Source organism: Callospermophilus lateralis, chromosome 1 (genome assembly GCF_048772815.1).
Source record: "Callospermophilus lateralis isolate mCalLat2 chromosome 1, mCalLat2.hap1, whole genome shotgun sequence".
NCBI lineage: Eukaryota > Metazoa > Chordata > Mammalia > Rodentia > Sciuridae > Callospermophilus > Callospermophilus lateralis.
Window position 1 is genome coordinate 171,655,732 of NC_135305.1, and position 14,769 is coordinate 171,670,500.

Consider the following 14,769-nt stretch of genomic DNA (forward strand, 5'->3'; position numbering starts at 1 on the left):
TCCTTTCCTGCATTTTATATTATTTCTCAAATCATCTGTTGGGGTCTCGCTTCATTCAGTACCTGGACCACTCCTGAGCCCCTCTGATTAATGTTTCTACACCAAAAGCATCTGTATTCTTTGTGACTGTTCATTAGGGAGAAACTTCTGAACCCCTTGGGTCTGATAATAACAGAGTACAACCCTCTCCCTCTGTTGGGGTTGTAACTGCCTATTTGGCTAAACTGTGAACAGGTTAGAAAAGACCTTACCAGTTGAATTTTGGTCTCTCCAAGACTCTTTTTAAAAACTGACTAATAGCCAACCCTAAGGAGTTACAAGGAACACTTATGATGGTGTAGAAATTTCGTGTTGTTGCTTTGCTTCCTGTCTTACTCGTCAAGATAGAAACACTTTGATATATTTGTTTTAGCAGCGTGTCTGAGCCCCAGGGCGTCGGGGCATAATTAGAAAAGGGCACAGACTGGAAGGAAAGGAGAGGGTAGGGGTAAGGCTGGCTTTCATAATGCAGTGGTGACTCTGGCTTGCAAGAGCCCTAATTATAATTTATAATTAACCCAGAATTATACAAACCATCCAGATGAGCAAGCGGGGATGTCTCCTTTGGAGAGGATAATGCTTTGGTGTGAACTTGAATTTGTAGTTATTAACTGCTTAAAAGAAACAAAGAGAAATATTCCACACTGGGATTAAATTCAATTGTATCTCTCTCAAAAAAAAAAAAAAAATGTAGGGATAAAGTATTGCCAGGAGAAGCAAATGTTTAAAACAAGTCAAGGTTTAAGAACATTTCGTGTAAATGTCCTGTTTAAAGAACCTTAAGAGGAATACGTAAGATATTCTGTCCCGCTCTGGCCCTTTAAGCTCTCGTGTTTCTGGAACAATTTAGAAGCAAGTAGGATTCAGTTATCATGCTTGTTTAAGGACATTTTCATGGATCCATAATGCGGTCTGCAGGCATGCATCCATTTGGAGAGAGAGAATATATCATGTTTACAGTGCCTCACCAACATATGTGGACATTTGCATTTGGAAATGGAACTATACTCTCTCTTCAGCTGGAGTTTTACCCCTCGTTGGGAGCGATCAGAGGCTTAAAGCTGGTTGTATGCAGAGCGGTGGGCCAGACGCTCCTTCCTCTTCTGTTGAATTCATGCATTTCTTTTCACACCTGGATTTTGTGCTACATCACCAAATAGATGCAATATCAGAAGATGTCAATCACTGTAAGCTTGGAATTAATTTTGCATCCCAGCCTTCTTTTGTGGTGGGGGGGTGTACCGGGAATTGAACTCAGGGACACTCCACCACTAAGCCCCATCCCCAGCCCTTTTTTATATTTTATTTAGAGACAGGATCTCACTGGGTTGCTTAGCACGTCACTTTTGCTGAGGCTGGCTTTGAACTTGCGATCCTCCTGCCTCAGCCTCCTGAGCTACTGGGATTACAGGTATGCGCCATTGCGCCTGGCTCTGACTTTCTTGAAAAGACATCTTACCTTACAAAAGAGGGTTCTGTGGCCCAGATTTCAGCATGATGTAGAAAACCATACTTGCAGGAAAAATCCAGTGCTAGGAATCCTGTGTACTCCTGTGGGTGTGTAACCGCCATCTAATGAACCAGAAGAAGTCAGATCATTTTTAAAAACACACTGCAGCTGGAATTCCTTGTTCATGCTTAATCTCAAATATCAAAATCAAAATTAATGTTTTGCATACAGAGCTTCAGCTCTATTGAATTAATCCTACAATAGGCATTCATTAATAAGCTCAAGTCAGAAGCATTAGGGGTAAGGGGAAAATAGTTTGCAAAACCAGTAACCCAAAGGATTGGGGAGCTGGGTTCTGATAGTTTCAATTGGACCAAAAAAAAAAAAAAGAAGGAAAGAAAGAAAGAAAGAAAACTGCAACTCCAGATGTATTATCATTTGTGACATGGCTCAAGATGGGAGACTGTGAGGAGAGTGAAGATGACAGAACTGGTGCTAACCACTGTGACAAGAACTTGAAGAGCAGCCGACGTGACATCTTTCCTATCGTGCTGCCGAAAATGTCAACTTTGTGAAGGACAGTGAGAAAATGGTTTGCCGAAAACTTGAAAGGTGGATTCCGGAGATGCCCGCCGTGTCACATGCGATATAGTCTGCTGTGGCCTGAGAGACCCACTTCTGGCTCCAGAGATGGCCTCCAGGTGGAAGACCTTCCGGTCTTCAGCCAGGCTCCAAAAATGACGGCGCTTGACCTGCATATTGTCTCAAGTTTGCAGGATCATGATATACAAGAAGTGAGTTGTTAGCCAGTGTGCAGTTAGGTGGAACCAGAGACCAGGGGCTGTGTGGACGTGGCGTGCGTGCTTGTTCCTAAAGCTAGGTTCAAAGACGTCCACGGGTCTAGTAAAACTCAGGTGCCTGGGGAAGGAGGGAATGTGTGCTTTGGGGACTTACATCAGCAACAGAAAGGAATTCTGGTTAATCTAAGCAAAAGCTAGTTGATCGGGATGATTGCCAAGTATCTCAAAGAAAAGGAGCAGAAAACTGGAATTAAGGCAGTCCCCGAAGAGCAAGGAGAAGGACCCAAGCAGGGGTTCTGTGTTTGAACAACCTGGGAATCCCCTACAGACAGGCTGAATTAAAACATGGGGGCAATCCTTTCCTGGCTCTAAGGGACAGTTAGAGGTCAAGGCCCAGCTGTGGGCCACACAAATTCCACCTATTTCATCTGCCTTTGCCTCACTCAGGGTAAGGATTCAGAAGAAGGTCCAGGTGGCTGATCTTGGAGTCATAGTCCAGCTTAGGTGGATAGTGACCGTAAAAGGGAAGAGCTGGCCCCTAGGAAGCCCTTAAGTATTAGGAATGGACAGCAGACCCCTAGGGTACCCACAGTGTGACTGAGGGCATTCCTCCAAACTTAGGAGCCATTAGAATGTGGCGATGGATGCTAAAAAGCCAAAGCCCAGAACATGCACACTCAGCCACGAGAGAAGAGACCTTCAGGCCCTGAATCGTGTATTCTGCATAGACACTTCTCAGCCTGGAGTTTCCTAGCTAGAAGTTTAAAATCCAGCTTCATCCCTCTTCTTCTCTCATTTTTTGTGACTCCATGAATGTTAAAAATATTGAAAAAAGGAACAGCGCACAGAGCCAGTTTTATGACAATTATAGAAACACCCCCAAATGTTTCCAGGAAGAAAACAAAAACCAAAAAATACAAAAGCCTGGCCCCTGAGAGACACCCATTTCAGTTCTACCATTGCTATTTATTTTGCAGCCGGCACTGCTTGGATGGTACCCGGGGAACAGTGCAGATGCCAGTTTTGCAAGGGATGAATAAGTGGACCATGTACCTCCAGTGGAAGATTCTGGTTCCAAATCCACCCCAGTCTTAGGGAAGTTCAGAAACCTGAATCAAATGGACCCTTTCAGCAGCTGGAAGAGCCTGCTCTGAGTTTGCTTGTTTGTTCCTCTAGAACTGTGGTTCTCAGCCTGTGGTCCTGGAACTCTATAAGACCAAAGAAACTGCTGGCAATGCACATTCTCAGGCTCAGACCCACTGATTCAGAAACTCTGGGGTGGGGCCAAGTGATCAGAGCTGTTGCAAGCCCTCCCAGGGATGCCAAGACTTGCTTTTGTTAGAGAACCACTATTCTAGAAAAACTACTTATGGCTTCTATGGCAAACAGTGCTCCCCCAAAATATTGTACCAGGATTTTTCAATAAGTAGTCCTTTTAAGGCCTAATCAAACCTGCACAATGAACCTTGACCAACGATAAGAAGTCAGTAGAAAAGAAATGAATGTCTGACAGAGTTTTTAAAATAATTACATGAAACCAAACCAAACAGGGAAAGTTTTGTTTTTAAACTGATATGGTTACAACCTGTGATCTTTGACCAATTAATTTCCTTGGGGTGGTGGGGCGAGGGTGTCTCCTCCTCAGTTCACGAAACAGCATTTTCCTGTTCCCAATACCATTTCAGAGCAACCCTGGCAATTACAAACAAATTTGCATTCCATGTCAGCATTGAGATTTGTTTTATCACCTGTTTTTGCTGGCGAACTCTGTATGACGTGCTCTACAGATTTAATGAGATTGGGTTGTTTTATTTATGTTAAAATAAAACTATTCACACCAACATAGGTGATCAAGGAGCAAATTAAGGAGGCTACATCAGTAAATTGGTAGTTGTTTACTTTTTTCCAAGAGTGACATGAAGGCTGTAGAAAGTAGTCCGCAGAGAGGGTGATATGGGAAGCAGAAGCTTCTGTCCGATACCTTAATAATTACAAATGCAATCATAACAACAAAAGGCAGAAAACACAATCACATTTCACATTTGCAGTAATATCCTTTGTAGTGAGAATGAGCTGAGAAGTGAGGTACATGTAAATGTTCAGTTTTTATCATCTCACACACACAAATGAAATAGCTGCCTGCCTCAGAAGGGTAATGAATGATTTGATTCACAGAAAATTTGATCTTCTAATAATGGCTCCAGACATCTCTGGACTGTCCATGGAAATTGGTTTCCATGCTTTGGTTGTGGTCTAGAATCCCCTCCCTGAATTATAAATTAATATCATTTTTCTCTGGGTTAATTCCACACTAACAATGCAATGATTTGTTGTTGTTTTGGGATTTGTTTGTTTGTTTGTTTGTTTGGGTACTACTGGGGATTGAACTCAGGGGCACTCAATCACTGAGCCACAAGCTTAGCTCTATTTTGTATTTTATTAGAGACAAGGTCTCACTGAGTTGCTCAGCATCTCACTTTTGCTGAGGCTGGCTTTGAACTCGTGATCCTCCTGCCTCAGCCTCCGGAGCTGCTGGGAAAATGAAATTATTTGAATGACCCCTTTTTCCCCAGTTAAGTGTATGCTTGTACATGCCAATCATAGGTATGTTCAATGCATTAGCAAACTGAGTTTTGGGTAAACAAAACTCAAAGGCCAGGGCTAAAGTAAATTCTAACTTAGAAACATGAGAAGTTATCAAGGAAAGCAAAGCATGCATTTTGCTAATGGGGTTCCCCTGAGATTTAAGCACAGGTTCATGGACATTTTTCATGTAAAACAAAAAAATTTAAAATCAACTTTTTAACATCACATTTGAATTTTTTTTTCAGAAAATTTTAAGATAAGGGCTCTTTTACCCAGATTCCATAGACTACTTGATACTTTCCATTTTGTTTCTTGTTGCCCATGAGTTTGGAGAAGTATAAAGAAATAGACAAATTTCTATTTGTTTTTGTTTTTGTTTTCTTTTTGTTTTTCTGTTTTGTTTTGTTTATGATGTAGGAGAAGGGAAATTTCCTCATTATTCAAATAGGACATTTTTATTATTTAGAGAAAAGGGAAGTTGACCAGTTTACCCCTGACAGGAGGGACTTTGCCATCCATTGCCAAGTCTTCTGTGCCCTCAGACTGGTATGATATAAAGGATTTTCCCAACTTATGCTGGATTCCTGAAAAGGCATTTAAACAAGACCATTTGTTTGGTCTCAAGACAACTCACATTTGCAAATTGAGTCATGATCTCATGGAAGTTCCATAGTGACATATCCATCTGCAGACTGGCTCAGCCCCTAGTCAAAAACCAGTCCCGATGAGATCTAGGAAGCTGAAGGCTTTCAATGGGTCAGATGATCCTGCATCTAATTTGGCACATATAAGTTTGGGTTACAGATATGTAACCCTCTTTATACTTTCAACTTGAACGGTCCATAACAAATTGGGGAAATGTGTATGTATTCAGGGGTGACACAGAAACCTGATATGACTCTGATTCAACTGAAATCACTTCTTTACCCCAGGGTCTACCTTGTTATTACAATGAGCAGTCCTTCCCTAAGATTGGAAGATGGGTGGTGCTTCATTGAATACACAAAGGCTTCAATTCATCTGAACATGTAGTACTGTAAACCAAATTTGAGCTATTTTGGGGCATTGAACACTGGGAAAGTCAGACATTCAAATGCCACCTGGTTTTCATAGGAATTCGTGTGCATGATTCAGGGGTCCCAAACTTAAGTGCGTACAGGAGAGACAGGTAAAAACAGATTCAAGATGTGGACCAGATGAGCACCCACCCCAGCCGAGGGAGGAGCTGTTTGTTGATTCTTGCCCCTTAAGCCAGCTGTTCTGAATTTTCCAGAGAAACTAGAAATCAGAAAAGTATTATAAAGCTTTCCTAATTGAAGAAAATATTGGCAACTAATTCCATTTTTTTTAAAGCTGTGAGCCAAATAGAAGAAGTCTAGGAGCTGGACTTTGAAAAGCATTCCCTGGGTACATTTCACCATTTCCTAAGAAATGAGCTATGGTTCTGCAGATGTCCCCAAAATGACAACCCCAAAACCAACCCATCCTCTTTAGAAGCCTGCCCTGAATAGCAGGGCTTCTTGGGCAGTCACAGCGATCATTGTAATTGTTGCTTCTAAAATGGACAGTTTCCTCCTGCTAGAGATTTGGTGTTACAATGTCAGCCTACGAGGTAGCCGTCACTTCATAACATGTCTTCCTTCAGGCCTGACGGAATCGGAACTGTGACTGTTGAAGAAAAGGAACGCTTTGAAGAAATCAAAGAGAGACTCCGAGTTTTGCTGGAAAATCAGATTACGCACTTTAGGTAAGGATCTGGGCTTGGACTGATAAGGAGGGTGAAACTGGGGAGGCTCGGTTCCCCTAAACCGTCAATCTGTCAGCGATACGTCGAATCTCTCAAAATAACTGAATGTGGAAAACCAGCCATTGAACATGGTTCGGCAGTAGCTAGCCAATTTCCAATTAAGTTCATTTTCTTTCTACTCAAAGAAAGAAGCCTTCCTTTTAGGAGATGACATTGGTCATCAGTCTATTATTAAAAGTTGAATTTGAAGCTTCTTTAAGTTTCTGATTAAAAGAGTTAAAAAAAAAAATCAGCGAATCATAATACATGGGGGTTGGGCATGCAGTTCCCAGAAGTTTCTGCCTTTCCCACACCACCAAAAGTAGGATGAGCTGGCTCTGCAGAGCAAGAGAGAGATTTAGATTCACCTGGGAGACCAGATATCCCACACACACTGCAGAAAGATCCAGTACAGGATGTTTCCACCACAAAGCCCATTTCTCCCTTGGAGCAAATTGGGCATTTCCAATGCTATGCAAGTGCTTCTGGGCCAGAGATCTTGAAATAGAAAGAGTATATGTAATTTTTCCTATTTATTAAACACTTCCCATGTGCCAGTCACAGAAATCTATTAGCTTATGTTTTTAATTGGGAAGGACTTTGTAGGGTAGTTTGTATAGAATGAGAGCAGGAGAGGTTAAAGAACTTGACCGAAGCCACCCTGGACAGTGTGAGTTGAAGCCACCCATGCCACTTTCGGTATGAAGAACAGTGGTTTAAAGAGCTCATGACAGCCTGACATAGCTCTTGTGGCTTGTAGGGCTACCTGACATATTTCTATCTGCCACCAAAGTCCTCTGCTTGAGGGAGCAATAAGAAGGAGAAACCTCAAGAAAGCAAAGAGTCAGGAATTCACTCTGAGCTCCCTCTTCTATTTCACGCATTATGCTTGGGGGATTTAATGTGTCTTTGAACTTCAGCCTGTTTCAACAAATTTTTTTAAGTGCCCACCTCTATAATAATAAGGGTCACCTTCGAGCAAACTAATGGTTTTGCTTCACAATAGAAATCTAAACACAGCCTTATGTCATCACTTTAAATATTCTTTTCTGCCGCAGACATTTGCAGAGTGCCTCTTTAGTCATTATTCACACATACACATATATACATTATATACACACATATATGGTGTGAATTCAGATTAACATAACACAATGTGACAAAATAAAAAGCATTTTCCGTTCCTCGGAGAGAGTTGCTATAGGAATCAAATCGCAGCATATTTCCTGCTAAAATGTAATCGATCTGGGCAACCTGAAGAATTTTGTGTCTTTTTTAGGTATTGCTTTCCATTTGGTCGGCCCGAAGGTGCTTTAAAAGCTACTCTCTCGCTCTTGGAAAGGGTAAGAACGAAAGTGAAAGACTGATAAGGAGACTTACACCAAATGGTAACGAAATAGTGTTGTTGAATGACCCACTTTGTCATTTCCAAAGAATTTCTTTACCGTTCATCAAACATCAGAATAAAAATGAGAAAACTGCCAAGTTGCTAGAAATTTTATCTCCGGACCCCCAAATAGTTAGGATAAGTTGAAAAGATGTTCCTGGCCCTTCCCTGATGGGTGGGTGGGCTTTGGCCTCCTAACTATGCATTACCATTCTATGTTTTTGTGTTGTTGTTTCTGGTTTTTGGTTTTTGGTACTGGAGATTGAACCCAGGGGCGCTTTACCACTGGCTACATCCCTAGCCCTTTCCTTCTTTCTTTCTTTCCTTAATTATTGAGACAGGATCTCACTAAGCTGCTAAGGCTGGCCTCAAACTTGAGATCCTCCTGCCTCAGCCTCCCATGTTGCTGGGGTTACAGGCATGCCACAGTATTTTCTCTTTAACCACATATCTCCATCATTGCTCAATGACCAGGAGGCAATCACAACTAATTTTAAACCCCAAACCTTGGAATAGCCTAAAGGAGTAAGCCTGGTTCAAACCTTCTCAATAACCCCCTTTCTTTCTGCCTAAAGGTTTTGATGAAAGATATTGTTACCCCAGTGCCACAAGAGGAGGTAAAAACGGTCATCCGTAAATGTCTAGAGCAGGCCGCTCTAGTCAACTACTCGCGCCTCTCTGAATATGCCAAAATTGAAGGTAAGGTTCCCTTCTGTCCCCAGTTTTGAATTTAATTATACAATGTCTCCCTGGGAAATCTTTTTCCCCCCTATGGGCACCAGAAAACAGTGGTCCATCTGAGTATGTTAAGCTGAAACCTGAAAGCACTTGAAATCTAGAAGCTTCTTGGCTGTGGTCCAATAAATAAATAAGAGGCTCAGGAGCCAGCCTTTTCGGGGAAGACTAGTGAATGGAGATATGATAAGATAACTAAGGTCCTTATAGAGATCACATTGGCCCTAAATGTCTGTTCTGCTAATATTCTCCCAGGAAAGGATTTGGTTAGATTGCTACCTGCCTTTCCTTCTTTAAACACAGGGAAAAGGAGCAGTCTCTTATCTCCTGCTGATAGCATTAGAAAAACAAAACAAAAAAAAAAAAAAGCTGAATAATGTAATGTCAAGGTTTAGCCTTAAGCCTTCCTTCCCCTTGAAAGTATCTTGTCCAAGCTAAGCACAGTGGCACATGCCTGTAATCCCAGCAGCTGAGGAGGCTGAGGCAGGAGGATAACAAGTTCAAAACCAGCCTCAGCAACTTAGAGAGGCCCTGAGCAACATAGTGAGACCCTGTCTCAAAATAAAAAATGAAAAGGGCTGGGGATATGGCTCAGTGGTAAAGTGCCCCTAGGTTCAATCTCTAGTACTAAAAAAAAAAAAAAAAAAAAAAAAAAAAAGGAGAACAAAAGAAAGTACCTTATCCTATGAGAGCTTTTGAACTTGATGGCAGGTTGGCATGGAGCCCTAGATGACTCAGGTTAGCTTTAGATCTCATTCACTGCTACTAAAGACCTGGGATGATTGCTACCACTGCCCTCTCAAGTTTTAGGAAAGTGGTCACTGATGATCCTATAATCACCCAAAAGGCACTTTGAGTAAACTCGAGTTGAGAAAGGTAATGGTTCTCTGGGACCTATTTCTTCGCAGAGGTATTAATTACTTTTCATTGTTACCCCGTTGGCTGCTATAGGGTGATTTGAAAACCACACCCAACTTGACCAGTGGTGTAAGTGTATAAATGTGGAAGTTTTGTGTGCAAAACTTGATGTGTCCGCATTCTGGAATCTGGTGTTCTGTCACACACGAAACACACGACACCTGACCAAGTCCAGCAAAGGCACGTTGTCTACCTCAGGACAGGACTGGGGAAGAAAATAAAATTTAAAAAAGAGAAAGAAACTAACCCACCACCCAGACCCTACCACTTTACCCTGCCAAAGTCCTTGTTTCCTTAGAGAATTAGGTCAAGATCATGTCAAATTTGCAGCATTCTGTACATCACATATTCTCCCTCTCTCAATTTTGTCTGTCTGACGATGCAAATTGTGTACCAGTGGTAATGAATTCATTGTTATGCATCCAAGGAGAAACACTTAAGAATTGGGCACTAAAAGGATGTTTATCAACTCTTGACTTGGTAATGAGTGATAAAAATAGAGGAACAAGAAGATTGATCGTGAAAGGGCTATATTAGCAGATAATTGTTCCAGCATTGACCGTCCCAGGACATAATGATTGCAACCAATGATTGCATTTGGTCAAGTGAACCAGGTACTGAATAATTCTAGGCAAGGACAGAGATGGGATGGGATCAGAAAACGTTTGGTCACCGTGGCTGCTCCCTCATAGATCTTGGTCTAGCAATTACTTAGTCTTTTGGTAAGATCTGCTCTCTTCTTTCAGATAAATAAATCCAAAAAACAAACTTTAAGATCTGTAAGTAAAAATGCATTCATTTCCAAAGTAGATCAGCTGGTCTGTAATTTCCTTTTGTGCCTCAATTCTTCTCGGTTGTGTTAATTATCTTTTGCACTGTGACTTTTAGGTCTGGGGATTCTTTGAAGAAACCAATCCTTTTTTTTCAACTCTCTTTTCAGAGAAGTACCTCATTCCACACTACCCGCTCTCTTCTGCTTCTCTCCTTCCTTGTCCGTGATTGGCTCAGCCACTTTTTGACGTGACCTCTGCAAAAGTGGCTGAGACCCCAATTTCAAAGCATGCTGGGATTGTTAATTCAGACAACCCAACATCCTCTGGCTGCATGTATCAGGTTTTCTTTCATGAACATAGTCCACCCTGGGCTGGGACATTGCAGCTTCAAAGATATTACTACCAGACAGCTTTCTTTCACAAGGTTCTGATCCTACCTCGGAAAAGAAATCTTCCATTTTTTTGCATTTGAGCTCACTCTGTGAGCATGAACAGCTTAGTGCCCTGCGGATTCTGGAAAGAAGTTGTAGTAATATTGCTGGCGACTATGTTTATGAAGAAATACCTCAAAGAGCCTTAGATACTAAAGTCTTAAATCCTTAGTATCTTGGAGCCGTAAATCAATGAGATTCTGTTTCCCCTTGACTCATGATGTTTTTTGGTCATTGTATTCTTGCCAACAACTCTAAAGAGACGTGTAAGATCATGGTCACAATCTCTCTCGTGACTCACGGCATGCTGAATGGTTAATCCAGTAGATTACCAATTTTTGAAACTCCTTTTTTTCTTTTATCCTGTGTTGATCCCAAAATACTCTGTGGCTATTTTCCTTTGAGCTAATGTAACGTTTTCCTCTAACCTGTGACCTTTGACCTCTTTACCTCTGACCTAAGCCTCTTGCATGCCCAAATCCTCTTTTATAGGGAAAAAGAGAGAAATGTATGAGCATCCTGTCTTCTGCTTGGCCTCCCAAGTGATGGATTTAACCATTCGTGAGTACCTACCACCTCCTCACCACGCTTTCCTTCACTCTTTTCTGTTTTCATTATTTCAAGAAAAATCCAGGTCCAAACCAACTCACTCTCCTTGCTTCAAGTTTTTTAGCATTGGCTTGTCTGTTGGTTCTGTCTGTGAAACCCAGTGTGAGAAGTCCAGTCACTTTTTTATCAACCTAAAACAGGTTAGACAATTAAGCCATTTGTTTGTGATAAACTCAAACTCGTCTGTAAGTTTTTCAGTTCTTCTCTGTCTGTGACCTGAATGCATTTTTACTTTGCTTGTGTGTGACCCTAATCTGTAAAGTGCTTGTCACTGGTACACAATCCAAAGGTAGCAGTTAGGCTGGGGGAGCAACGCATTAGGTGTCAGATGAAGGACATTTGGAGCAAAGGAATGCCTCCTTCTCCACGTTGGAGAGGTCAAACTACTATGGGTACGAGATCACGTGAGGTGGTCCACGCTCTGTAAAAAATGAGATCTCATTTGCCTCCCCTCTGTTCTCTCTCAAGCTGGGAAGCTTTCCCTTGTTCTCTCTGGAGGGTTTGACTTGTCCTTTGTCCTCGAAGCTCTGGCTAGAACATATGACTTAATTGTCATTTGGAGAGTTCATGTATGTTTCATAGCTTGATTTCACATTAAACTTAATTTGACTAATTTTCTATTTGTGCAGCATTTTCCACCTCTGTGAAGGAGCCTTTTTTTGCTGGCCCCCACACTTCGGGGCGGTGGGAACCCAAGGGCAACCTTTGCTTTCCAATACCATGTATCACACATAAGTTGGGGGGCATTGTGGTCCACTTGCTCATTAATCTTGCATATGTGTTCTTGTTTCTCTCTCTCTTCTCTCCTTGTTGTGCTCTCTCTTTCAAATAGAGAATCAAAAGGACGCAGGTGAACCAATTGTATATGCATTATCGATTATCAGGACTGTTGAGTTATATTCAGTTTTTGTTTCTGTTTTTGTTTTTTTAATAGCTCCTTAAGGTATGTACTCCCAGAGAGCCATGCGGAGTTGCAATAATACTTAAGGAGTTAATTTGTGCTGTCTAAATACATCTCATGCCCATTTGATGTTGACCTTTATAGAGCAGAATTTCCATAAAGGCATAAGCTTTGGAGGAAAGAATTCTGGTTTTGCTGCAGAGATTCATTTCATCTTTGGTTTCAGGATACAGTGATTTGGCCTCATGCGCGTTTAAAAAAAAAAAAAAAAACCACAAAGTTACTGAACCAAATGAATCTTCCTTTTTGCTTTTCATTCTCTCTCTCTCTCTCTCTCTCTCTCTCTCTCTCTCTCTTTATTTTTTGTTTTTATTTTTTGTTTTTGGTTTTGTTTTCTGTTTTCTGCCCTATGGAGAAGTTTGTGTTCTTCGATGAGTGTTTATTGGCCAAGACAGACGGAAGTTGTGTCCGTGTTGTATCTTGTATGTATTCTGTGATGACGTAGAACAGGCAAATGGAGCAGGGGTCATTGCTGGAAGTTTCCCAGAGGGGTGGCTCCTAGAAAGTCCTCTGGCTTCGAAAGTTTTCTTCTTGTTTGGTCCCCAAACTTCTGAGCCTATTTTGAGAGGAGCTCTGGCTAAAAATGTTCATAAATGTATAATATTAGTCATTATTTTTAAGACCTAAGAGTCTCAAAAAATAATAATTGTCACATCTAGAGTTAACAGTTGAGCTTATTTCTGGACAATTCAGAGATCATTTTTGAGCCAAGCCTTAGTTTAGCAGTAAATATTAGAAGACTCACAAAACTATGATCAAGACACATGAGCCTGACCCCCTCCCTCTCTCCTCTCTCTCTCTCTCTCTCTCTCTGGTGGGAAAGGCATTCATTCATTCATTCATTCATTCATTCACTGGACAAATGTTTAGTGAGAGCCCAACTTGAACCGGTTGTTCAAAGCCAGGTACTATGTAAACAAGAGGGAGACAGCTGTTAGCCTCATGGAACATATGTGCATGTGTGTAATTGACACATTCAGTACACTGCAATACCTGTTGGTTGAGTGCGTGTGCAAGAGTCGTCGGGGTGCTGTCAGAAAGCCACAGAAGTCTTCATAAGGTGATAAGGCTTGAATTTCATCTTGGCAGAGATGAATCAGAATCAGTTCAGGGGAGCTGGAATTGAAGATTGGGAAGGCATTCTTGATAGAGAAAAATCTGCAAATAAGTAAAACCATATTGCTAATAAAAAAAAAAACTAAGGCTTACTTAATGCTTATCATACTCCTCTCATGATTCTACATGCTTTTTCTGTGTTAACACATTTAATCCTCAGAACCCCTTATGGGAGACAGGCTGTTGTTGCTCCCATTTTACAGATGAGCAAACTGAGGCACGGAGAGCTTAAACATGCACTTCTAGAAACATAAGTGGTAGAACCAGAATCTGAGCCCAGCAGAAGCACACTCTTGACTACTCTGTAACTGATCATTCTGCAAATCAAAGTAGATGGTGGCAGTGGCGGATGTTGATGGCAAAGGTAGGCATGGGGGCAAGATCTCAAAGGCCTTCATATGCCATAATGAGACAGAGCTCTGACTATATCTCATGGTCCAAAGGTTTTCAACCTGAAATCTAAGCCCACTTTTGTATGCATAGGATATTTTTCAGAGGAATGATTTCCCCGGTCTCACCCCTCCCCCAAAGTGACAGAGAACCATCAGAGGTTCCCTAAGCAAGAGACAGCTTGGTGGTTTGCACTCCAGAAAAATCACACTAGTAGCAATGGGGAGAAACAACTGAAGTGCAGGAATAGAGGAAAACTGAATTTACAACATAAGGTCAAAGCAGAGATGGGTTTAAGGCTTGGGACATCGAAGCTCTTCTAAACATCCCAGGTCTCTATCACAATTACAGTCATAGCTTCTTTGCTGACCTTTACATTTTTTGTTATTTTCTTCCTCCTCTCTTTTCAATGTCCTCAGGGAGTAGAGCACCAAAATCTGGGTGGGTATGGAGGTAGCAGGACACTGCCAGAGTTCCAAATTGGGTGAGCTGGAATGCGGGCACTAGAATGTGGCGGCCCCTGAGTCCTTTAGTCAGGCAGAGCTTGAGAAGCAACAGAATCTGCAGGTGGCTCTTTGGTGGACTTGGGTGTTCTGGCTAGTGGCATTATTAGAAATTAAGAGTTTAATCACAGAGGGGAAAGCTGCAAAGGATTGCTAGTATGTGAAAGAAAACCTGTGACTCCTGCAAATGAATTCTATTATTTTAACTACATATCCACTGAAACCGTCACATGTTCCCCACCAAGCAGGCTCTAAGAAAGTCGACACTACTATTACTGTTTTGCC

General features: G+C 41.6%; 1 protein-coding gene across 14 annotated transcripts in view; it reads left to right on the top strand.

The window, feature by feature from the left end:
* Nucleotides 1-14,769, top strand: part of Cadps (calcium dependent secretion activator) — a 480,817-nt gene that overhangs the window by 347,641 nt on the left and 118,407 nt on the right. For 4 of the 14 annotated variants that reach the window (XM_077105438.1, XM_077105454.1, XM_077105437.1 and 1 more), the window contains 5 exons: nucleotides 6,521-6,622; nucleotides 7,941-8,004; nucleotides 8,624-8,747; nucleotides 11,398-11,466; nucleotides 12,347-12,364. In XM_077105438.1, coding sequence (XP_076961553.1) covers nucleotides 6,521-6,622; nucleotides 7,941-8,004; nucleotides 8,624-8,747; nucleotides 11,398-11,466; nucleotides 12,347-12,364 — 377 coding nt within the window. The remainder of the gene's footprint in view (nucleotides 1-6,520; nucleotides 6,623-7,940; nucleotides 8,005-8,623; nucleotides 8,748-11,397; nucleotides 11,467-12,346; nucleotides 12,365-14,769) is intronic. The other 10 variants (XM_077105450.1, XM_077105449.1, XM_077105442.1 and 7 more) reach the window with 3 other exon arrangements.